General features: G+C 37.4%; 1 protein-coding gene across 1 annotated transcript in view; it reads left to right on the forward strand.

Annotated features, from left to right (window-relative positions):
* Positions 1-25,077, forward strand: part of LOC142350337 (ubiquitin carboxyl-terminal hydrolase 9X-like) — an 81,098-nt gene that overhangs the window by 30,098 nt on the left and 25,923 nt on the right. The window contains exons 9-17 of the mRNA XM_075402170.1: positions 3,497-4,565; positions 5,858-7,145; positions 7,564-7,769; positions 11,647-11,798; positions 12,119-12,345; positions 13,311-14,066; positions 14,958-15,133; positions 17,630-17,830; positions 22,751-22,918. Of these exons, the coding sequence (XP_075258285.1) occupies positions 3,497-4,565; positions 5,858-7,145; positions 7,564-7,769; positions 11,647-11,798; positions 12,119-12,345; positions 13,311-14,066; positions 14,958-15,133; positions 17,630-17,830; positions 22,751-22,918 (4,243 nt within the window). The remainder of the gene's footprint in view (positions 1-3,496; positions 4,566-5,857; positions 7,146-7,563; positions 7,770-11,646; positions 11,799-12,118; positions 12,346-13,310; positions 14,067-14,957; positions 15,134-17,629; positions 17,831-22,750; positions 22,919-25,077) is intronic.

Consider the following 25,077-nt stretch of genomic DNA (forward strand, 5'->3'; position numbering starts at 1 on the left):
AATCAATTGTTATTGAAAATATAACAAACAAAATTAATTTCGACACTATTTGCAGATTTCTCTTTTGTTTTTGAAATTAGAGAAGTTTGTTTGCCTATCATTAATTGCCTTACATGTTTGAACACGAATACGCTTTCCTGATTGTAGTTTTCTAGATGTAGTTTTTTGCTTGACCATTTTTGCCCTTCTGTTCTAGGTTATTCTTCAGCTCACGTGAATGATTTGACTACTGGAGTGACTTTCTCACGCTTGAGTTCTTGAAATTATTGTGATCTAAATTGCTCTCATTCAGAAATTTCTAGACAAAGGTATTAAGTGTGCATACGCACTGAAAGTTGTAGAGCCTTAAAGCTTTGGGGTGATTTTCTCAGACCTCAGGTTCGAACCCCATCTGGATGGGAAATTTTTGCACCATTACAATTTTTCTGAATTTTGCCAAATAGCTATTGACTCATCAACTATGCTGCCCCGCGTGACGTTCGAGAGCAATTGTTCCGTCGTTATTCGGTTCATGGTTTTTCGTCAATTTTTTTATTACCAGTGAAATCACACTCACCTAAATCAGCTTTTTGTTCATTAATAGCCGCGTAAGCAATTCCAGGCGGCTATTATAGCGCTCCTATTTTCTTACAATTCAAAAAATTTGAATTGTACTGGGGTGCTGTCTTTTTTAAGGTCTGTTCATGCAATTTCATGATTTTTGAAGTCAAATTGGAGTAGTGATTTTGGTCACGCCGAAACAGGAAGTGGAGCGAAAAAGTGGTTTTGCGGCATTAAATTTTTTTGCTCTAATTTTAAAGTAGAGTGAGAAAACGGAGTTTGAAAAAAAAATTGCTTTCTCGCTATTGTTTTTATTGTTCACGTGCGGCAATTTTACTTTGATTTTTTCTGTTTTCAATTTTTTGGATCGGATTTTTTTCTAAATGGTTTTTCCAATCCATTCATAGTTCATTTTAGGCCTAATTTTTTGTTTGAACCAAATTGTCATTTCTCGCTAGTTGTTTCTTATTCACATGCGGTTTTGTGGCATTGATTTTCTGTTTTTAATAGCCGCTCTCATCTTCTCAGCCGGCTATTATTGCGCTCGTATTTTTTTTTTACTTCGTCAAACTTTTTTTTCGCTTTACCATTTTGCCGCTTTTTCGACATTTTGCGTGAAATCTTTTTGACTTCTCTAGGCTAGTTTCTCTCTTCTCTCATTCTGCTAAAAGTGAATCTGAACATCAGTTGCTAAGCAAAGCAATTCAAAATGAACAGAGTCGGTATAAAAAATTGAAGTCAGAAATAGAAACGGGATAAACCCATGAAGCCCAATTTTAGATGCCCGCTATTTGAACGTCGTTCCTATAAGTCTTAGTTACCACCTCTAATGCTTATTGGTGTTGATAGTAGCCCCTGTAGCCTCTCTCTAAGAAACAGAAGTATGTTCAAGTACGAAATGCCATCAAAATAAATCGGACTTAAAAAATATTTTTGTACAAAAATCTTTTTTTTCAAGATATTCTATTCGTTCAATCCCAATCATGCTTATTGGAATCAACGGCGGCTATTTTCCGGCAATCTGCCGGGTATGTTTTAATTTTTTTGATCTGATTTTTTTTCAAAATGGTTTTTCAAATTCACTCATATTCCGTTCTAGGTCTCTTTTTTAGTCGATGAATTTTTATTGAATTGTACATCACGACTTGTCCTGCGATGTTTTTTAACTTCGTCTAACAGATTTTTGTTTCGTCTTACCCTGACTTCTTGGAATTGACTTTTTCAATGACTTCAGTGACTTCTACTGCTTTGCAGTTAAAATTTGTGTTCGTGGCGTCATTGCTGCTTTTAGGTCAATTGCGTGACTTACCTCGCTCAAAAAAAGACTTCTGAACTCACTTATAGAACTTAAAATTTCATGAACATTTACTAATTAAAGGTCAATAGTGTGCATCTAAGTAGTGCCAAACTTATATGCCCTAATTCCTGAGTAATCGAATATTAATTTGAAAAAGCTCCATTAGGGTTTTTTCCTTGTAGAGCAAATGTGTCATAAAATTGACAGTCCGAATCTAACCCAAAAAGTCAGTGGTCTATTAAAAAGCTGGTGGTCGATCTGTCAATCTTATTTCTTTAGTTGTTTCAATTCATGGTAGGCCACAAGCTTCTATCGCGGCTATTTTCCGGCAATCTGTCGGCTATGTTTTAATTTTGCAATATAAGTTAAATTTTTAAATTGATTTTTCCTGTTGCTTGAGTTGAGTTTTGCTTGCTTTAATATGGTGATTTAAAGTTAAACAGGTATTTTCTTGTTGATCGTTATTTGAGGCAACTTTTCAGCACATAACTTAAAATCAATTTTTGATATCACGGTAATTTGTATAAAAACTTTTTCAAATTCTCAATTTTCGAACCTACAGGTCTGCAAAGCTATCGCAGCTATTTTCTGGCAATCCGCCAGTTGTTTCTTAATTTGCCCAAAATAAAAGTTATTGTTCTGAAAGGCCAGAGCTCAGATTATTTTGCTGCTCAAATAAATGTTGCGATTGGCTGCAATACGGTTAAAATATCTCGGTGAAATTGTTGCCTATTATAGGGGTCGTTTTTGCCACATTTGTTGACTAGTAAACGCAAAACTTTTTGTCGGTGTCCTTTTTATGGAACCAAGTACATGCTGGGAATACGTGTAATAGAGCCGACGTAAGAAAGCGCCAAAATCTGACTTGATTTAAAAAGCCGAATGCAGAAGGTTGCCTTTAATTGCCCTAAACTTTTAAGTATCATGAAAAGTTATTTGTGTAAATTGATATCATGTTCAGTTTTGATAGCTTCATATCAAGCCCTATGAGTTGCTAAGGCATGGCCGTGTAACACGATAATTACCGTGACTGGTCTCTTGGTCGACATAGCAATTAGCCGACACAGCTTTTAGACAACTAGAACAAAAATAGACACTCGAAAACCAGAATTCATGATGATTAACCGCGCACTGAGCGGGTAAAGTAGCGTCCCTTAGTTTTAAGGCAACCATTGGCTATATCTACAAGCTGGTCTGGCCATGCCTCAGCGGCCCGTGGGACTTGATATGAATGTACCACAACCGAGCAAATTATCACGACTGAGAATAATTAACTCGAAACTTCTAATAACAGTTCTGTCATTTTCACGTCGTCCTGATGAAATTGGTCGGCCAGTTGGTTTGTCTTCTAATTTGTGTGTCGCTTATACCCCTAGCCCGATAGATTTTCCATAATTATTCATTCAATCGCTTTAGATTTGTTGCTGGCAAATATTGAATTTTCAATTCTCAAATACGCGGTAATGATTGGCTGATAATTTTCGATTTTCCGGTCTTATTTCATAAGCAATTTTAATTGGCTGTGAGACGTATTTTAATTTATCACTTAACCTTTTCAATAAATTTTTGACACTGCTTCAATCGGTTCTCATACAAGTAACCGCATGCTGGTACCATTCAAAAAAATATTTAACTATCGTAGAAGGTTTTGTTTTTCAGGACGATAAGAACGGTCATAGTAAAAATCAGCAAGTTACTATATTGTCTCGTTGGTTTCGCAGTTCTGCGGAAATCAGAGGATTTGTCAAATCAAAACAGAGTTCTTTCCTCTGGACCCGCAAGCTCTGGTGACAGCACTGAAAACCGTCAGAAAGAATTTGAAGCTCAGATTGAAATTCAGATTGATAATCTGGAATCAGCCTTGCGGTCTGTTCCGGCTTGCCTTGAAGAGACAATTCTCCGACAAGTTTCGGCCGAAATGGTGAAGCCCATGCTAATGAAGTATTCCACTGTTTCTCAACTCAAACGTTTAATTCCAACCGAAAATGAACTTCTGGCTTTGTACGAAATGACAGTTTCGGAAAATTTGTCATTCGACACGATATTGGATTCTGACAGTGAGAATGAAGAAAATTTCAACTTGATTAGCCACTCGGAGAAACAAACTGTAATGTTATCTAGCGAGGCATTGCAAGCTCTAACTTTGTGTTTTGTGCTGAATTCAAGTTTGCTCGAAAAAATGGTGCTATCGTCCGATCAGTGGAATAAATTAATCGAACAAACTTTGCTAAAATGCGAAAATAGAGAGCTAAGGTTGAACTGTTATCGACAAATTTTAATGCTTTCTACGCATGTTAATGTCCAGTCGAGTTGTCATGTCATTAATTTTTTCATTTCGCTTTTATTTGAACAAATTCCGAAAGCTTGTCAAGAAAATGCGGAAAGGAGTGACTCGTTTTTTGACTTGATTTGCAAATTGTTGGAATATGCTAGATGTTTGCAAATTCAAGTTCCCAAATTGAGTCGATATCTTTCCCAAGAAATAGAATTCCTGAAAGAAATTAAACGAAGTCATTGCGAAACGTGCACAGCTTTTCTCGAAGATAATGCGTTGGAGAATATTCACACAGCAAATGCTGGATCGTCAAATCATAGAAAACCTACGAATGGCTTTTATCTCTGTGGGCGATTGAATTTGTGTCGTGAGTTAGTTTCGTTTGATGATCTTAAGACGACGGCCGATGACCAGAGCTTGAGTAAATCTCAAGAGCTCTCGCAGCTTATCAAGGTAATATTTTAAATGGTCCTATGAATTGCTCTCGAACGAAATTTGAAGCAATTATTTTAAATTTGACTTTTTCTTTCCATTTTTTTGTCTGATCGTTTCCTTCTAGAACAACATTCTTTTGAGTTTGTGCACTATGTGACATTGAAGGGCAGCGGAGTATAACATATTGAACCCTTATTAGTTGCTCTCGAATGAGAAGCAATTATTGTAAACCGTGTCTTTTTTATGCAGATTTTTCCGTGTCCGGACAAAATAGTCCCAAATTGCAAAATATTCCCAGACAAAACAGTCCCAGACAAACTAGTCCAAGAAAAACAGACAGAATATTCCCAGACAAAATAGTCCCGAATAAATATCGAAACAATTGTAAAAAATAATCTAGAAACAATTAGCAACCATAATCTATGAGTTAATTTTCTGAATGTTTTGTCTTTAATTGATATGAACGAGGATTATACCAAAAAATTGTTTCAAAAAACATATTTTGGCTAAAACTATGTTGTAATCAGCTTAATATTTGTTCAATGAATTGCAATTATATGAATAACTTAAGTGGTTCCCTTGTTAATTTGTGTGCATATGTTTAACTCTATGTTTAGTTCGGACTATTTTGTCTGGGACTCTTTTGTCTGCTTTTTTGGGACCATTTTGTCTGGGAATAATTTGCTATTTGGGACTGTTTTGTCCGGGACTGTTTTGTCTGTTCGCCGATTTTTCGCTTGACAGTTTTTGCGCTTTTCTTCCAGAATAATCTTTGACTTCTCAAGTGACTTTGTCACGCACTCCTTCTTGTTTTTTGAGTGATTTCAATTGCTCTCACTCCGAACTAAAATGTTGTTCAAACAAAACCGATTGTTAGAGATACAATGACAAGGCCCTGATAGCCGAGTGGTTAATACCTCTGTCGAGGTGAACTAATTGGGCTTAGGACGTCAGGTTCAAACCCTACCTTCGTCTGATGATTGTGCACCCGTAATGAATACGCCCCGCCTGTCATTCGAGGGGAATTTTTCCGACGTTAGTCAGTTTGTTTTTGTTAGGTATTGTTAATTGCTCTTAAGCAAATTTGTTAGCAAGTAGTAATTGTATTAGTCCTACAAGTCTTTTTGATGCGATTTTTCTACTACCGATTTTGCGTCTGACTTATGTCTTGAGAAATGGACTAAACTGATAACGCCTAAGATCGGCTAGCTAACTGTCGTTTGTTTAATGAAATATCTTTTAGCCATGAGAGCATTGTTTATCGCATTTTAAATTTCCAAGTTTGCCGATGTACAGCAGTTTTGTTTTAGGATCTGTTCTGTCACTTCCTGTTCCCAGCAACTATTCAGCTGGTTGATGTACAACAAACTCCTGACGCCTCACCTCAGCACAAGGCTTGCGAGAATCACTTAATTACACAAGCAGAACCAATATGTGATCAACCTATGACCCAGAATGCCGCATTCCAACTGTTGGTTGCTCTTGCTGGTATCAATTTCAATAACTACCGATTGTTGGTGGCGCTACTTCAAAAGTACTTCTACACAAAAAATGTCACGACCATTTCTGAATGGGAATTCCAGCCTCCTATTGGTTGCAAACCTCTCGGAGGATTTGTTGGACTAAAAAACGCAGGCGCTACATGCTACATGAACTCTGTCATACAGCAGTTGTTTATGGTACCAGAGATACGAAAAGGGATTCTCAACATCCCAGGTGTTGCTGATGATTACTTCGAAAGCGACCAAGCGGCTACGGTTGCGTGTGGCATGGGTACTGAACTTTCTAGAATATCTTTGAATAAATGTTCATCTCCGACTGCGTTATCGTCTGCAGAACACGGCACCGAAACGGATTCAGGAATTGACTCCGCAACAACGTCAGAACTGACGTCTCTATCATCAAGTCTTTCGGCTCAGTTGAATATATCGAAGTCAAACAGCACAAATGTCGATCCGAGAGTGCAGTACCATCTAGACGTCCTGAAATATTTGCAAGTAATCTTTGGTTACTTGACCTCGAGCCAGCTTCAGTTTTACACGCCTGAAGGTTTCTGGAAGCATTTCCGGTTCGCTGGTGAACCTGTCAATCTGCGTGAACAGCAAGATGCACTAGAATTCCTTAACAGTATTGTCGATAGCGTAGATGAGGCAACGAAACACATGAATAAAACGAAGTCTTCAACTTCGGGAAATTATGTTTCGCAATCCTCGGTTTTTTCTTCAACTATCGGGGGATCTTTTGCTGACCAGAAGATTTGTAAAGATTGTCCGCATAGGTATTCACGCGAGGAACCCTTTACAACTTTGAGCGTTGATATCCGAAATAACCAGACGTTGAAGGATTCCTTGGAGCAATACGTGAAGGGTGACTTACTGGAGGGTGACAACGCCTATTTTTGCGAAAAGTGTGGTAAGAAGGTGGACACCGTCAAGCGAATGTGCATTAAGAAAGCGCCACCTGTTCTCATTATTCAGTTAAAGAGATTCGATTACGATTGGGAGCGTGATTGTGCTATCAAATTCAACGATTACTTCGAATTTCCGTTCCAATTGGACATAGAACCTTACACAGTAGATGGATTGGCCAAAATTGAGGGTATGTTTTTGATCCCTTCCGAATAGTTAAGTCAACACTAGTTCAGGGCGAGATTAATGTAAACGCTTATTGGTTGTATTGGTAAGCATGAGCTTTGGCATGGCTGTTCTATTTTATTCAGGGCTTTGACGATGACGTTGTTTTCGAGAACTTTCGCTTGGTTTCTGTTTAATCAGGTAATGTATACACGTTTGACCTGAAAGGGGAAAAATATTTTGATCACGCAAGACTTAAATAAGACGTTGAATTTTATAATCACTAACTCAAGTCTAAAAGAGTAGAGCATTTCAAAGGGATGGAGCTAAACTCGATTTTTAACTTGTTTTAAACTCGTTTTTGATTTACTTGAGTCGAAGAAAGTATGATGAAAGATAGTGAAGGTATTTCGCACGTTCTTTCCACCCGTTTGGGTTTACAGGTGAAATAATCAGAGATGATTCGTTCGAGACACCGCCTGAACTGCCGTCTCCTTTGACCTCTACAATTCCATCAGCTTCTTCAACTGGCGAGAGAACGAGCACGAGTAGGGTTACAAGCGCCACCACCTCTCTGATGAGTGAACAACTGACTTCAGAGGAAATAGAAATTATTGCCAATTTAGCAGATGCTGAAAGCGGAACCGATGTTAGTCGTTTTGTTTTCGATTGAAACATAAAAATTTATCTGTTTATACATCGGTTTTAGGCCAGGAATTGTTCCTTACATCATTTTTACGTCTTTTACGACAGGGGCGCTGTCTTTTTTACGACTCGAAGAGGAGTATTGGAGAAGTCCTTTTTTAAATCAATTTTATTGGAGTGATTTCTGAAGCGGGAAATGAAACGCGTGAAAAAATTTTGGAGTGATTTTGGTGCTGAACAAAAGTGAAGAGCGGAGCGGAAAGAGAGTGGTTTTTGTTCATACCGCTGTTTTGAGAGAGCGAGAAATTGATGTGTGAAAAAATTTTCTCTAAGCGAGTGAAATTTTTTTGTTAACATGCGGCTTTTAAAAGCAGGTTTTTTGCAACTTTTGATGTTTATGAGGTTTAATTATGATATTGTATTAGTTATAGGCTTGTTTTGATAGGAATTGAAGGTTTCAAGTAGTTTATTTGAGTTGAATGCTAAATTGGAGGTTTTTGATCAGTTTTGCTGATTTTTAGACGAAATTTAATGATTTTTTGCTTGTTTTTTGTTTTTATGCTTTAAGTGGGATTTGAATAGAAGCTTGTTACTTAAAGAATATTCAGATGCGAATTGGCTAAAGTTTTCTTGGAATAAAGCATTTTTCTTATTTTTTTGCAGCTTTTCTTTTTTAATATTAGATAAGTTTTTTAGCCTATTATTACTTGCAAATTGTTTTGCCAGTTTTTCATTGGCAAAGGAACTTTATTCGACTTTATGTTTCCTTGTACTATAATAAAAACTCAAGTTAAAAACTTTCTAAAAAAGTTCTTGTTTTTTTTTGTTTTAATTTGTTCTCGAAGGCCGTTTCTATTCTTCTTCAAATTTTGTATGGCATTTGTGGTGGTTCAGGGTTCACAATAGTTGTTGTAGTTGTTTAGTCATAAGTATGGGCACTTTTCTCCTGCGAGTCGTTTCCGGAAATCTTCCGGCTATGTTTTTTTTTTAAGATTTGTTCACACATTTTCATGATTTTTGAAGTCAAATTGGAGTAGCGATTTTGGCCACGCTGAAACAGTGAATAGAGCGAAAAAGCGATTAGTTTTGCGGCGTGAAATTTCTTCGCTCTAATTTTAAAGTAGAGTGAGAAAACGGTTTTTGACCAAAAATTCGCTTTCTTGCTATTGGTTTTTTTGTTCACATGCGGCAATTTCACTGTGGTTTTTGCTGTTTTTCAATTTTTTGGATCGGATTTTATTCTGAATGGCTTTCCCAATCCATTCATAGTTCTTTTTAGGCCTAGTTTTTTTGAAACAATTGTCAATATCTCGCTAATGGTTTTTTGTTCAGATGCTGTTTTTTTACATTGATTTTCTGTTTTTTTTTTTAGATTTTTGGATCTGATTTTTTTAGAATTAGTTTTCCCAAATCACTCATAGTCCGTTCTAGGTCGAGTTTTTTGTTCAGTTAATGAGAATTCTTTGAATTGTACGTCAGGACTTGTCCTGCTATGTTTTTTTTTACTTTGTCGAACAAAAAAATGTTTCGCTTTACCTCATTTTGCCGCTTTTTCAACATTTTGCGTGAAATCTTTTTGACTAGTTTCTCTGTGATTTTGAACATCAGTTGCTCAGCAAAGCAATTCAACATGAACAAAACCAGTATAAAAAATTGAGGTCAGAAATAGAAACGGGATAAACCCATAAAGCCCAATTTTAGATGCCCGCTATTTGAACGTCGTTTCTATAAGTCTTAGTTACCATCTCTAATGCTCTAAGAAACAGAAGTATGTTCAACTACGAAATGCCATCAAAATAAATCGGACTTAAAAAATTCTTTTGTACAACAGTCTTTTTTTCAATATCTTCTATTCGTTCAATCCCAACCATGCTTATTGGAATCAACGGCGGCCATTTTCCGGCAATCTGCCGGGTATGTTTATTAATTGCTCTCAAACGAAGTTTGTAGATATTATTTTAGTCCTGTCGGTATTTTTATGCGATTTTTTGCTTGACCAAGTTTTCGTCTGACGCATTTGACTTTTCGTCCTCGAAAACGGGATAAACAGGTAGCGCCCAGCGGTCCTTAAGTGCTCTTAGAGCCTTTCAGATCACTAGTCTTCAAGTATGCGATTATGGTGACTTATACTTATGGTGGGAAGGGCGGTTCTTAGAGATTGGACCCCCCCCCCCAACTGTTTCCACCCCATCAGCCCCCCGGTGCATCCCCCCGCTGCGCCCACTTACGCCTCTTCAATTAAGCTAAAGGTAGCCTCACTAAACCGTGCCTTGCTACTGGCGAAGACAGCTGGTCGTTTGAGAGCAATTCTTCCGACGTTAGTCTGTTAGGTTTTCAATGTTTTGGTGAAAACTCGCAGAAGGGTGATTTTTATTATTCGTGTTAAGACGTCAATGGCGTAAATTATCACCTGCATTGTTTGGGGATCGTCCTGATATTTATTAAGATGCATTCCCATATTTCAATTCGTTATGTGGAACATTAAAAGGCCGAAACAGTAATTGGTTTGATGTGCAAACTTATTTGTCACCAAGTTCGTGCGACCAAGGTGTTTGGACAACGAGATTTTATTGACGCTCAGTATTTTAGAATCTGCTTTGTATTCTGAGGCCCAATCATCGTTTAAGTACCAATGGTCAGGTAGCAGTCGATTAAATTGTTTACAAAAATCTGTGTTTCTCCTGAAAAAAGAACTAGCAAGACTGGCAATCTGTACTCCCGAGACTATTCTTTATACTTCAATTAAAACTTTTTGGATACCTGAATTAGGAGAGGTGTATTCAATTTATTAAGTTAAATTGATTGGAGTTAAGTTCTTAAATGCTCTCTAGCAAAGTTGGCATCAATTTTCTCTGTCCTGTGGTCCTTTTTCATGCGATATTTCGCTTGAAAAGATTTTTCATCTGACCCTTTTGACTTTTCGGCCTCAAAAACAGGATAACAGGTAGCGCTCAGGAGGCATTAACTTCTCTTAGAGCCTTTCCGTTACTAGACTCTAAAACGATTCACCAAAACTATTTCGGAGACATAAATTCATGTTGTCAAGGGTGGTTGTTAGAGTTTGACCTAGAGTTTTGCCGTCTTAAATTAAAGTGAATAAAGGAGTAAAGCAAGTGGAGTTGAATGTCACTACATCAAACTAATGGACAATATTTGAAGCGCGCGCCCGAAAAATTTTCCAGCCATTTTTTAACAGCCAACGGGTAATTTTTTAATACAACTGCTCACTGTCATACTTAACTCTCAAGGCGATATTTAGAATAATGAATTGAAATCAAAGTGATGTGTAGAATAATTAATTGCTCTCGAAGCAATTATTGTAAACGTGTCTTTTTATGCAAAATTTTTGCTTGACCGTTTTTGCGCTTCTGTTCTAGAACATTTTCTGACGTCATGATTGACTTTTTTATGCTCCACTTTTTTTGCACCCATAAAACCATTATAAGCTACACCCTTCGTTCAAGAGCAATTGTAGATTTTTTTAGTCAGTTGTATTTAACGTTCTAGCGGAGGGAATTGAGTTTTTGTGAACTTATTAGCTAATAAACCGTTAACATATTTCATGAACCTTTTAGTTCCATGACTATGAGAGCAGATGCGAATAGTGCTGTTTGTTCATTTGATGATTAAGTTGAACCTATCATCCGTTTCAAAAGTAAATGCATTTCAAACATTCAACTCGCTTCTATGAAGGATAGTTTTTGTCATAAACAACTTCTACCTTTGGTTTAATCCAAGCATTTATGTTAAAATCAAGTTCACTTTTGTTCAGCTTCTGGCTTTAAGTTATCATTTGGTACTGCAGTTTTGCAAAGCTAGACAGCCTGGAAGTTAGTTTGTGATGTTACAACTATAAATAACATATGCTAAATTATGTTCAGGTTACGAAGAGCTCCTCCGAGTTTGTATACAAGCTTATGGGCGTGGTCGTGCACAGTGGTCAGGCCTCTGGTGGTCATTATAACAGCTACATCCAGTGTAGACAAAGAGATCCACTATCCAATAATCAAGTGGCGTCTGGGGCTGGAAAATGGTAATCTACAGAAATGGTTCTTCATCTATGAAATGAACGTGAAATTATCGGTTCTTTTCTCAAAACAGTATAAAGTTGAATGAAAATATAATGAAGAAATATATGCTGGTTGGCTGTTTTTTGGGCTGCTCTAAACTTCGCTGTCGAAAAAGGGAACCTCTGAAAAACTTTCTTGTTAGGTTTGCCTTAATAACTCTAAATTGATAAAGTTAATCAATAGACAGCATTTTAAGGTCTTAAAATACTTGATTAGTCAAAAAAGCAAATTCAATTATCGCATTGAATAATCCTAAAAAGGGGTGAATGAATGTGCTGTCCAGGTTCAAGTTTGACGATGGTGACGTCTCAGAGCTTCAAGTTGGCGATGACGACGAAAGTGTGAACGAACTGCTGAAGAGTCAGTGGTTTGGAGGAGATAATACTTCACACCCATCTGGTGGAACTTCAGCCACTGGGGTGGGGGCTGGTGGAAGTGGTGGAGGCGACGGAGGAAACACTTCGTTTTCTTTCGAGCAGAGTTCTAATTTCAATAGAAGAGGATCCTCCAGTACGTTGAAGGATTGCATGCCATTAAGTCGGGGTTAAGTAACCCGAAGCAGGGGATGGGGTGGGGTAAAAAAACATTTTAAAGAAAACCTAATGGTTCGAATTAAGCTATCTAATCTTAGTTTGGTCTAAGAATAGGTTATGTGACTCTGCTTGAGGTCACTGAGAACTTCGGACGTTTATCGAGAACCGCTTACCGGTTGGAGAGGCTAAGCCAGAATTTCGAGCTGAATTTTGATGAATTACGCAAACTTGCTCAAAACACGCACTTGTCGTTAAAATGCTAAAAGTTCCTATATACATAGCCAGAAGTTGACTTCCATGAACTTCATCAAGGTTACGTGACTCTATAGAAGTGAGTTCAAAATTTTGGCTTGACATCTCGAACTGCTACTCAATTCTCGATAAAAGACAGAAGTTCTCGATACAGAGGTTCGCCTCAAGCATTCACGTAACCTATAGTTCTTAAAACGCAACTTGAAGTTTCATAATGCTGAAAGCTCATGGAAGGCAACTTCTGGCATTTTATTTTCTGGCACTGTATACTTTTGTCGCTTTAAAATTTGAACGTGCGTGTTTAAATTGTGGCCAATAAAATACCTTCAGAGTTTAAATTAAAACAGCGCTTTTGATCTGCAAAAGTTCGAGTTAATGACACGTTTGAGTTCGCAATGAGATATGAATCGAATTGTGTAGCGTGACTGACTTGATTTAATTAATTTGGAAGGAATTGATCAGATGTGCATTTATTGCAAGAAAAAAATCAATCTCAAGCCCTGAAATTATTTTGCAGAAATAATAGCGGCTATTTGAATAGAATCTATTCAATGATTCTATTGTTTCAACATTTGTTTGTCCGAATATGAGTTCTTTGTGTGATATCTGACAAAATTATTCCAGGTTTAATTGAGATTGATGGCAATAGATTTCATGGCACAAATGTATAGCACGGTTTTGTGATTTCAGTTGGACGGAGACAAAAGCGATGGTGGAATGCCTATTTATTGGTCTATGAGCGAAGGAGTCTAAATGAGGAATTCACAGAACCTTGCACATCAATATCGACGAAATCTGAAAACAAACTAAATTCAACGTCTGTTGCCACTAATAACTTCAGCGATGCATTAATGGGAAACGATTCTTCTGTCGAGAATCCGAAACCGTCAACATCTGATGAACTCATAAGATCCTGCGATGCTGAGAAACAAGATGACAAGTTAATGCCAAAAACAATTGCGAAAGCCGTCCAGCGTCAAACAATTCTGTTTGCACACAATCGAGTTCAGTTCATGCCCGAGTATCTGAACTTCATCAAAAATCTCATTTCACATTGTCAGCAAAATTACTTGATAGATCTGAGAGAGATTCGGAACTCAAGTGGGGTGAAAGTTAGCATTGCGGAGGATTTTGGAATTATTTCAATACAGCTTTTGTGTAACGTGATGTTCAATACAGCTCTTCACACGAAGAAACCTTTGCGAGGCCCTGCAATTGAATGGTCCGATCTTGTGATCGGGTTGTTGAAACATGTAGCAAGCACGCGTCATTGGCTAGCTGAAAACTGGATTCTGAAGCACAAGAATTTGATTGGTCATTATGTTCTGGAGTCACCCTCGGCTGAGGTCAGACAAGCTTTTGTGAAATTGCTGGTTTGTCTGTGTCACTTCTCGAATTTTGACAACACTTTTGTGTCGTATGGCGGATATGACGACGGGTCGAGACGTAAGTTATGATCATTTGAAAATGATGCACGATGTAGTGTTTTGACAAGCATTTGAACCATTCGTTCAATTTATGATGAAGTATCAAGAAAACGGGTTGGTTGAAGATAGGCTTTAAACTAATGTTTATGATATCCCGAGGTGTCCCCCTTACAATATCACGATATTTATCATAACTCTGTTGCGATTCTTCACCCTCTTTCAGAAATTTTACTATCCAGATTTTTACATCGTCCTAAGAGCGTTAGTTGGTGAACATAGGTTTATATAAGACATATTTTCACAGGTAAAAGGGTTGTGGCTGGGTCAGATCTACGGCTTCGGCTGATTCCCATTTTTATTGGCTCAATTGTCAAGCATTCAATCTCTTATCACTGTTTCGCGTGAGCTATTGAAATATCTCAGCAGTTGCACTACTCTATAGGTTACGAAACTTATTAAGTCACTGAGAAAATCTGTCATGAGTCGAGAACGTTGTAGAGATTCGATATGTGCGCCAAAGTTACGAGGTGACTTTAAGAGAGTCACGTAACCGTGCTTGAAACTCTTCCGTGCATTGTTAAAAATGCCAGATCTCTTCTGCAGTGCTAGATATCACAAGCGCGAGTCATCAATCTAGGGTACGTGATTCGCTGAAGTCACTTCGAAATTCTGACTTACATCTCGAAACGCTAAGTGGTTTTCCATTAAAGACAGATTTTTCTGAGTGGCATCAAAGTCACAGAACCCATACTTGGAACATGGTCTTCGCGAGGTTTAAAAGGTTTAAAATTTAGCATTGTAGATAAGAAAATTCGGCAATCTTTGATCTGACGCTGCAAACATCTGGCATTTCAGAACGTGTTCATATGTATGTGTGTGTATCCATTGTGATGAAGCTCCTATGTTTCAGAAATCCGTATCAGTGACTGTGTGATATACGAAATGGCCCAGCTGATGAGGAAAGACCATCACGTGAGAACGGCCATTGACTCCAGCACTGCATCAATTGCCTCTCTAAGTTCACCTGGCAAACAGCTCAATCACTACTTCCATTTCTATCTCCACTACGCCTCCTTTGGCCCAAAGGTGACTAGAGTAGCTAGATTGATCTATTGGTAGTTGATTGTATTTTCAATAGCCGGCATCGGATCACTTGCGCAGATCAATTGCCTATTAATTGAGATCTATATATTTTTTACAATGTAAATGAATTTGGATAGTAATGGGAGCTTGCTGTAAGATGTGTTCACCCAGTTTTTATATGACTTCGACTTTGAAATGGGATAAACTTGTAAGGTCGAGGGCATATTTTGTGATAGTCTCTAAGCTAGCACTGGTAAAAGTAAGTGAAGTGGCTGGGTGAATTGTTCAGTTTTCGAAGCCTGAGCTCAATGAGGTGCTCTCCGATTTTTGGGTTTCATACAAATTGGTCCTTGCTTGAGGTCGGCAACAGTGCATATATGTTTTTATGCAATTGAGCACACAATTTTATGCTCAATGTCCAAATTTTGGTTATCGCTTTTCCAGAGGAAAATAATGAAAAAAACTGCCGTTACAATATCAAGGTATTTATTATAACTCTATTGCGATCCCTCCCCCTCAGGAACGCAGGTTTAATAAAAAGTTTTAGAGAAAAGGGTAGTGGCTGGAGTTAGATTTAAGTCTTCGTGATTTCCCATTCATTATTTCAATTGTCCAGCTTTCAATCAGCTTCAAAATGGGATAAACATGTAAAAACCGAGGGCATATATTGTGATAGTCTCAAAGCTCGCTTTGGTAAACGTAAGTGAAGTGAAGTAGCTGTGTGAATTGTTCAGTTTTCATGATGAATTGTTCAGTTTGCGCAGTTTGAGCCCAAGAGGTGCTCTTTTGTCCGATTTTTTGGGTTTTATTACTTAGGTCCTTACTTGAGATCCTAACTTGAGATCAAAAACTGTTCATATATGTTTTTAAGCATAGGTCCTTACTTGAGATCAAAAACTGTTCATATATGTTTTTAAGCATTTGAGCACAATTTTTTATGCTCAATGTTCAAATTTTGGAGTATCGCTTTTTCAGAATCAAATCTTTTCAATAGCCGCCTCTGCTTCTCTAGGCTGGTTTCACTCTTCTATCATTCTGCTAAAAGTGTTTTTAGACAGCAGTTGCTCAGCAAAAGAATTCAAAATGAACAGAGTCAGTATCAAAAAACGAAATCAGAAATAGAAATGGGATAAACCCATAAAGCCCAATTTTAGGTGCCTGTTACTTGAACTCTCAGTTACCATCTCTAATGCTTATTGGTTTTGATACTAGCCCCTTTGTCTTCTCACTACGAATCAGCAGTATGTTCAGCTCCAATTGACATCAAAAAAGCTCGCACTTTAAAATTGTTTGTGTACAAAAATCATTTTTAATTGCTCTTGAACGCAGTTCATAGCAATTATTGTAAACGTGTGTGCCTTTTTATGCAAATTTTTCGCTTGACAATTTTGCGCTTTTTTTCTAGAACATTCTTTGATTTCTCCACTGACTTTTTCACGCTTTCGTTCATCATTTTTGAGTGATCTCCAGTGCTCCGAAGTAAAGCTTGTTGCTTATATAAAATCGGTTGCAGGATAGGAAAATTAAGTGAATTGCGGTGTTATATTGCGGTGCTCTTGGTTTTTTTTTGTTTCTTCGTCTGACGCTCTTTCTCGTTTTACATTTTTTCTAACAGCAAAGCTGAAGAAATGAAATTTTCGGAATGACTCCTTCTCACTGACGACACTTTAGAACTGCGTCAAGGGAACTCATATGTGTATTAAAGGTCCCTAATTAAAAGGCTTGCGCAGTGAAGTTTAACAAGCTTTATTAATTATCGCTGAATGATTTTTACATACCTTTTTGAGCAACATCGATAACTTCAACTTATATCTGTACCTGTTTCTATCTCTTTTATAGGGCACGCAACTTTTTTTTGGCAGCTATTCCGACAATCTGCCGGCTATGTTGTTTGTTTCAACTTCTGCTCACGTTTTTTATTCTAGATAGGTGACACCTCTCACGCTTGACCTCTGAATTAGTTTACTCGCTGCTTTCAACCTAAGAGTTTTTTTTGTTCCACAAATTTAATCATTGTAGTGAGGATTTTTGTACAGATTATCAAAATAAAATAAACGATATAAACCGATGAAAACAGGACCTTATTTCGTTAGGATATCAGACTTCATTAGCGCAAATGTTTATTGACATTAATATAAAGCATGGTAGCTTTCAATGTAGGTTGTTTACTCGCAATGAAACTAATCACCAAATTAAGCGGGCAATCTTTTTTGTTTGCTTTTTTTACCTGTCTCAGTACTAATGTCGGCTACAGGGGCTGATAACATTTTTCTCAATCTTACAGCTGTTATCGAAGGGGTCTTCAGGAAAAAAAATGCGAAGAAAACCATGATACGACACGCCAAAAATTATTTCTGAAAGCACATGGAAGTCAATACAATAGTTTTGAGAACTCCGCTTCTCTTTTGTGGAAAACGACCTTTTCTATAAAATATTCTCTACAATGTTCTCTACGTTGATTCTGATTTGTATAGTCTTTTTAACTGCTTAACTTTTTAGGAACGAATGCAACTTCTGAAAGGAGGGGGCGAAATACCTCTAGCCATGATCAACTTCATGTTGGACGAGGCTTGCAGCAGCAGTACCAGTTCACACGTCAAGTACCAGACCTCGGAGTTTGCCAAATTGTACCAAGTTGTGTCAAATTTGGTCAGGGGGTGCGACCTGTCATACTACTGCGCCGTGTCGAGTGGAAAAGAGGTTTGTTGACGGAAGAGTAGTGGCAATTGCCTGTTTTAGTCTACGAAAAACTACAGCAGTTAACCTGTTTATGTAACCCAGCAATCGAACTGCTATTCTGATTAATTGCTCTCAAACGAAGTTTGTAGCAATTATATTAGTCCTGTCGGTCTATTTTTATTATTTGCTCTCAAACGAAGTTTGTAGCAATTATATTAGTCCTGTCGGTCTTTTTTTTATGCGATTTTTCGCTTGACCAATTTTTCTTCTGACGCTTTTGACTTTTCGTCCTCAAAAACGGGATAAACAGGTAGCGCCCAGCGGGCATTATGTGCTCTTAGAGCCTTTCAGGTCTGTTTCAGCTCAAACTGTCTTGGAGACTTATACTTATACTTATGGTGTGAGGGGCGGCTACTGACCAAGCTAGCTACTGACCAAGCCAACCGCTCGCCGGTCGTTTGAGAGCAATTCGCCCGACGTTAGTCGGTTATGTTTGCAATTTTTTGCTTGAACGATTTTTCGTCTGACTCTTTTGACTTTTCATCCTCAAAAATGGGGTAAACAGGTAGCGCCCAGCGGGCATTAAGTGGTCTTAGATTTTTTCAGCTCTGTTTTAGCTCAAACTGTTTTGGAGACTTATACTTATGGTGTGAAGGGCGGTTCTTAGAGGTTGAAGACATATCCACTGTTGACCCCCCCACTATTGCCTTTACCCCCCACCACGCTCTTGCTCCCAACCCACTGTTGCAATCCCCCCCCCCCGTGGCAACTGACAAACAACCGATCGCTAAAAACACGCAATTTTATACTAATTTTTAAGATTTTTGAAAATTTTTGTCATTTTGAGTTTTTCAGCCCTGGGTTTCAAAACCTCCTCTAGGGTTTTAAAACAGGTTACTGCATATTTTATAGTGGTAGTTGAATTGTTTGAACTTTTTAACATCAAGAATTTTAGCATCTTCTTGACAAAACGTACATTTTTTTTTTCAATTTTTTTGACATTTATTTTTCTTTATTCACGTCTTTCCAGACGCAGGGGCCAGAAAACGTCCTTAAGGGTTTGATAATAGGTTACTGAAAATTTTTTTTGCCAAGGAATTCCTTTCAGTTTTTTAATATAAATTTTGTCAATTTTTTTTGATAAAACTTGCATTTTTTTAAAAGTTTTTTAAAAGGTTTTGTCAGTTTTTAGGTTTCTCCGGCCTCAAGAGCCGAGGAAGCTCCTCTAGGGTTTGAGAATAGGTTACTGTTTAGTTTCTAGATGTAATGGAATGTTTTTCATAATTTTAATATAATGAATTTAATGATTTTTTAAAACGTATTTGCATTCTTTCAAGCTTTTAGAATTTTTTTTTATTTTGAGGGTTTCAGCCCTAGGTGTCAAGGAACCTCCTCTAGGGTTTTATAATAAGTTACTGCGTAGTTTTTAATGGTAGTCGAATGGTTTCAACTTTTAAACATCACGAATTTTAGCATCCTTTTGGCAAAACGTACAAATTTTTTTCAATTTTTGAAAAAATGGATGTTTTCAACTTTTATTGTCGCAAAATTAGGCAGCTTTTTTACGCAACTTGCATTTTTTTAGGTTTTTTGAATTTTTTTTTCATTTAGGTTTCTCCAGCCTCAAGTGCAACATAACCTCCTATAGGGTTTGATTATAGGTTAATGCATAGCTTCTAGATGCAATGGAATATTTTTCAAGATTTTATTATCAGCAATTTTCAAAAACATTTGCAACTTTTCCAAGTTTTTTGAATATTTTGAATATATCTTTTTTTCCGGCGCCAGGGTCCTACGGACCTCCTCCAAGGTTTGATAATAAGCTGTTGCGCAGTTTCTTGACTTAATGGAATTATTATCAATATTTTAATGACTCCAGCTTTAGCGATTTTTTGATAAAATTTTATTTTCTAAATCTTCGGAAAATATTATCAGGTTCCAAGTTTATGGATCTTTATGAGCCAGTGAAACTATTTAAAGCGGGAAATGGGGATAATGGATAGTCTCCTGCGACATTAAAATGGCTTTGAAGATTTTAATATCCTGAGTTTTAGCAAGATTTTGATAAACTTTGCGATTGTTTTAAAAAATTTTGACTTTGTCTTTCTGAGTTTCACGTTGTCCATTTGCACGTTTTGTCTGTTCCGAGTTCAACAGTCATTACTGGTCAACGAGACGATTGAAGTCTTGCAGATGGCTTGCTTGACATAATTCCACAGAAAAAAAATAATTTGAACATTTTCACTGCGAAATCTGGAAGCTTTTCTTTTAAATTTTGCATTTTTAAATTCTCAGTTTGTTATTTGCTTTATATACTAACAGCGCTGACAAACTAAACGTTCCAGAGTCGAATCAAGCTAAAGCTAACCTCACTAAAACGTGGCTAGCTACTGACCTAGCCAACCGCTCGCCGGTCGTTTGAGAGCAATCTGCCCGACGTTAGTCGGTTATGTTTGATATTTGGCGTTGTTTCAAGGCGTATTTTTTTGCCTCACGTCAGTGAAGAGTCAATTTTAGAGTGGTGATATTGGTCAAAGAGAGCGAAAAATCGAGTAAGTTTGAGGTGAAACTTTCAAAATACCTTTAAACTGCAGTGAGAAATTGGTGTTTGAACAATTTGACGTCTGTTTTCAGAGTTTCCTCTTCTTCACTGCTTTTAAGATATTATTAAGGTACATATATGTCCTAATTGTGCCTATTTGTCGTTGCTTTGGATTTAACTCCCCTTAAAATTATCTGTTTTCTTATCACTTAGTATCGTCAATGACAGGTTTGATTGGTCGCTAATGAGGCGTAAAATTAATTGCTAGAGTTAATAATTAGTGTTTTTCTGACCTTGACACTACTTTTTCTCTGAAATTTTAAGGTGAATTTTTGAGTTCTGCAAGTATTTATTGTACTTTTGATGTGTTATCATTTAATCTCATTGGGGACAGGTCTCTGATGCTGCTATTAGGAGTTAAGTTTATCGATTTCATCGTTTTTGTTCAAAGCTAGTGCTTTCTATGACTTTGACACTAATTGTTTTCAGTAATAATTATCGAATTTTTTGAGTTTTAAAAGTTTTTCTTTTCAACTGTCTTACCTCTTGTTGACAGGTCTCATTGGATTCTAAAAAATGTTCAATTTAAGTAGTTCATTTCGGTTCATAGCTATTGCTTTTTGTAATTTTTACGCTTGTTCATTTTTTAAAAAAACAGTTATTTTTCTGTTTTGCTACTATTTATTGTATTTATTGCTGTCTTATTACTTAATCTCATTGATGACAGGTCTCAACGGTGGTTTTTGAGGACTCAATAATTGATGTAATTGTATTCTTCGGTAGCTGTTGCGTTCTCTGACTTTTATACTAAGTTTTTTCAACAAGTTTCAGCGAGTTTCATTGCTGTTTTTGGTTATTTATCCTTTTATATTATTTGTGAGAGGTCTAATAGACATTTAGTGACATGTTGCTAATGGGAAATAGAAGAATATATTTGGCAGTTTGAGTTCATAGCAGTTGTTTTTTTGATGTTGATCCTGTCATTTCAAAAAATAAAAGTTGAATTTTAGTCTCACTTTTGTTGTTTTATTGCTTAGTCTCAATACTAACAGCTCTCATTTGCCTCTCATTTGCCTTTTAAAGCGGAGTAAATGATCGTCAGGTCCTAACTGGATACAATTCTTTGAATTGTATTTCAGGTTTTGTCCTGCTGTGTTTTTTTAAGTCGCTTTACCTTTTGATCACGTTTTCCGTTTTAGATAAATCACGTTTGACTTCTGACGTTTTTTACTCACTGTTTCAATTGAATAGATTTTCGAATTTTTAAGCATTCAATGACGCAATGTGTTGAATACTGTCAAAGTCAAGAGATCAAAATCGAAAGAGACCGATAAAGCCCTGTCATTAAGTCATTGAGAATTAGGTTAATAAAGTTCATTAGAGTGTTTGCTAGCTGACATTGGTATTAAGCTTGTTAGTTTTCAGTTTAGAAGCTGAATTATGTATAGTTTGAGAACCCAACTGAAACTCTACGCCAATTTAGAACACTTTTTGACACTGAAAAAAAAAAACAGAAAAAATTCGGTCAGTTTATGTGTTCTTTTTTATTAATAGCCGCCCTCATCTTCTCAGCCGGCTATTATAGCGCTCCTATTTTTTTTTTACTTCGTCGAATAAAAAAATGTTTCGCTTTACCTCATTTTGCCGCCTTTTCAACATTTTGCGTGAAATCTTTTTGACTTCTCTAGGCTAGTTTCTCTCTTCTCTCATTCTGCTAAAAGTGATTTTGAACATCAGTTGCTCAGCAAAGCAATTCAAAATGAACAGTCAGTATAAAAAATTGAAGTCAGAAATAGAAACGGGATAAACCCATAAAGCCCAATTTTAGATGCCCGCTATTTGAACGTCGGTCCTATAAGTATTAGTTACCCCTCTCTAATGCTTATTGTTATTGATAGTAGCCCCTGTAGCCTCTCTCTAAGAAACAGAAGTATGTTCAACTACGAAATGCCATCAAAATAAATTGGACTTAAAAAAATGTTTTTGTACAAAAATCTTTTTTTTTTCAATATCTTCTGTTATTTCAATCCCAGTCATGCTTATTGGAATCAACGGCGGCTATTTTCCGGCAATCTGCCGGGTATGTTTCTTTTTCAATCCCGATGTGCATCAAGCGCGTCAACGGCAGCTATTTCCGGCAATCTGCCGGTTATTTTTGGTTCTTGTACGTATTTGGCTCATAATTAAGCTTCTTATCTGTTTTGGCTCCCTCTTTACCGTTCCTGGACGCCAATTGCAAGCGTCTTGTTATGTAGCACGTTGGTATTCCCCCAAAAACAGCACCCTAAAGTCGGGGGATTAAACCATATCGGACAGTTTTACTTATTTGGGTGATGGGTGTTATTGTAATGAGGACGGGCAACACTACGGAATAGTCTAAATAAGTTTTTTTGCGGTAGGTTTCGCGTGAGCTGTACATGCAGAGTAACCCATACAGAGATAAGGAGATGACAGTTGGAGTACCAGTGTCGGTTGCATTGAAAGAGAGGCTAATAGACGAGACTGTGTATGTGAAGAGGATCATGGAGGAATGTCCCAACTCTGAGGACACTGTCGCACTTGTTTGTGTAAGTTTACTTCACTGAGTGTATCTTCAAGCTACTGAATGTGAAGTTGCAAGTCACTGAAGGTTATTTGTGCTTAAGCTGGAGGAAAGCTGGATGAATCCAGAATGGTCCAACCGCGCAATATAATTGGAAAATTACAACATATGGGGATCTTTTCTGTTTGTCCCCCCCCCCCGCTTAGTGGGTGCATATTAGTTGCACCCCCACCCGCACGTGCCATATTTTTACATAATGATTTACCATGTAATGGCACGTGCTCTGTTACTTGGGGGGGGGGGAGGCAAACGGAAAAGATCCATTATTGGAAAATTTGCGCAACTTCTTTTTGTAGACAGAAAAGCTTTTTCTGTTAACGGCAAAATGAATAGATACGCTCATGCAACAATTGGAAAAAAAGTAAAATTCAAAAAGGTAAGTGAAAAAATTTCATCGAATTTTATTAAGCAAACCATGTAACTTAGATGAGTTTAGAAACCAACTTTTAATATTATTGCTTTTTAATAGCTGCCCTCATCTCAGCCGGCTATTATGCGCTCCTATTTCTTAAGAATTAAAAGAATTTAAATTGTATTGTGCGCTGTCTTTTATTTGATTTGTTCGCATTTTTTATCTTGTTTTGTCAATTTAACAGTTTGCACGACTTATTAATTGCTCTCAAACGAAGTTTGTAGCAATTATATTAGTCCTGTCGGTCTTTTTTTATGCGATTTTTCGCTTGACCAATTTTTCGTCTGACGCTTTTGACTTTTCGTCCTCAAAAACGGGATAAACAGGTAGCGCCCAGCGGGCATTATGTGCTCTTAGACCCTTTCAGGTCTGTTTCAGCTCAAACTGTCTTGGAGACTTATACTTATACTTATGGTGTGAGGGGCGGTTCTTAAAGGTTGACACCCCCCCCCCCCTTTGTTGACCCCCCACCCCCACTATTGGCTCCCCCCCCACCGCGCTTTTGCCCCCCCCCCCCCCACCCAGTGCTGCCCCCATCAGCCCCCGGTGCACCCCGTGGCTAGCTACTGACCAAGCCAACCGCTCGCCGGTCGTTTGAGAGCAATTTGCCCGACGTTAGTCGGTTATGTTTCTAGCTGTAAGCTGAGCGGAGCTATATTGCGGTGCGCATGGTTTTTACGACTCCCAGAGGAGTATTGGTATTCTACGGGTTTTTTTTACGGAATTGTATTGGGGCGCTGTCTTTTTCCGCTGACTTCATGATTTTTGAAGTCAAATTGGAATAGTGATTTTGGTCACGCCGAAACAGGAAGTGGAGCGAAAAAGCGAGTGGATTTGGGGCGTGAAATTTTTTCGCTCTAAATTTAAAGTAGAGTGGGAAAACGGTGTTTGAACAAAAATTCGCTTTCTCGCTAGTGGTTTTTTGTTCACATGCGGCAATTTCACTTTGATTTTTACAGTTTTTTCAATTTTTTGGATCGGATTTGTTTCTAAATGGTTTTACCAATCCATTCATAGTCCGTTCTTGGTCTAGTTTTCTGTTTAGTCAGTGAAAATTTTTTGAATTGTACGTCAGGACTTGTCCTGCTATGTTTTTTGTTTCGTCGTCTGACGCTCTTTTTTCGTTTTACATTTGTTCACACAGCAAAGCTGAAAAAGTAAAATTTTCTGAATGACTTCTTCCTCTCACTAACGGCATTTGCGCGCGTGACGTCGTTTCTCACTCGCTTCAGCGAAAGTTTTTAGGTTATTTGCGTGATCAGATTTTGATCATACGTGACTTACCTCACTCAATAAAATGACTTTTGCACTTTAAAACTTAGGTTTAATTTGAATTTGTTTAAGGTCAAAGGAACTCATATGTGCAGTAAAGGTCCCTAATAAGAGGCTTCTGTGGAATGAATTTTAACAAGCTTTATTGATTTATCGCTGAATGTTTTTTAGCCTCGTTTTTTGAGCGGCGTCAATTTTTTTTTCAATTTAGATCTATCTGTTTCTATCTCTATTATATGGCATGCAGGTCTATTCGTTCGCAGCTATTCCTGCAATCTGCCGGCTATGTTTACTTTTTTGGAAGATGTTTTCACACCTTTTTCTATGACTTCGAGCTTTCAAAACGGGATAAACAGGTAAAGCTCACCGGGCATCTAGTTTCATTAGAGGCCCTTAGCTGGCTTTAATACTAGAAAGTGCTTAGAGTTGTTCTGCTGCTG

Source organism: Convolutriloba macropyga, chromosome 12, assembly GCF_964194025.1.
Source record: "Convolutriloba macropyga chromosome 12, txConMacr16.3, whole genome shotgun sequence".
In the NCBI taxonomy this organism is placed as follows: domain Eukaryota; kingdom Metazoa; phylum Xenacoelomorpha; order Acoela; family Convolutidae; genus Convolutriloba; species Convolutriloba macropyga.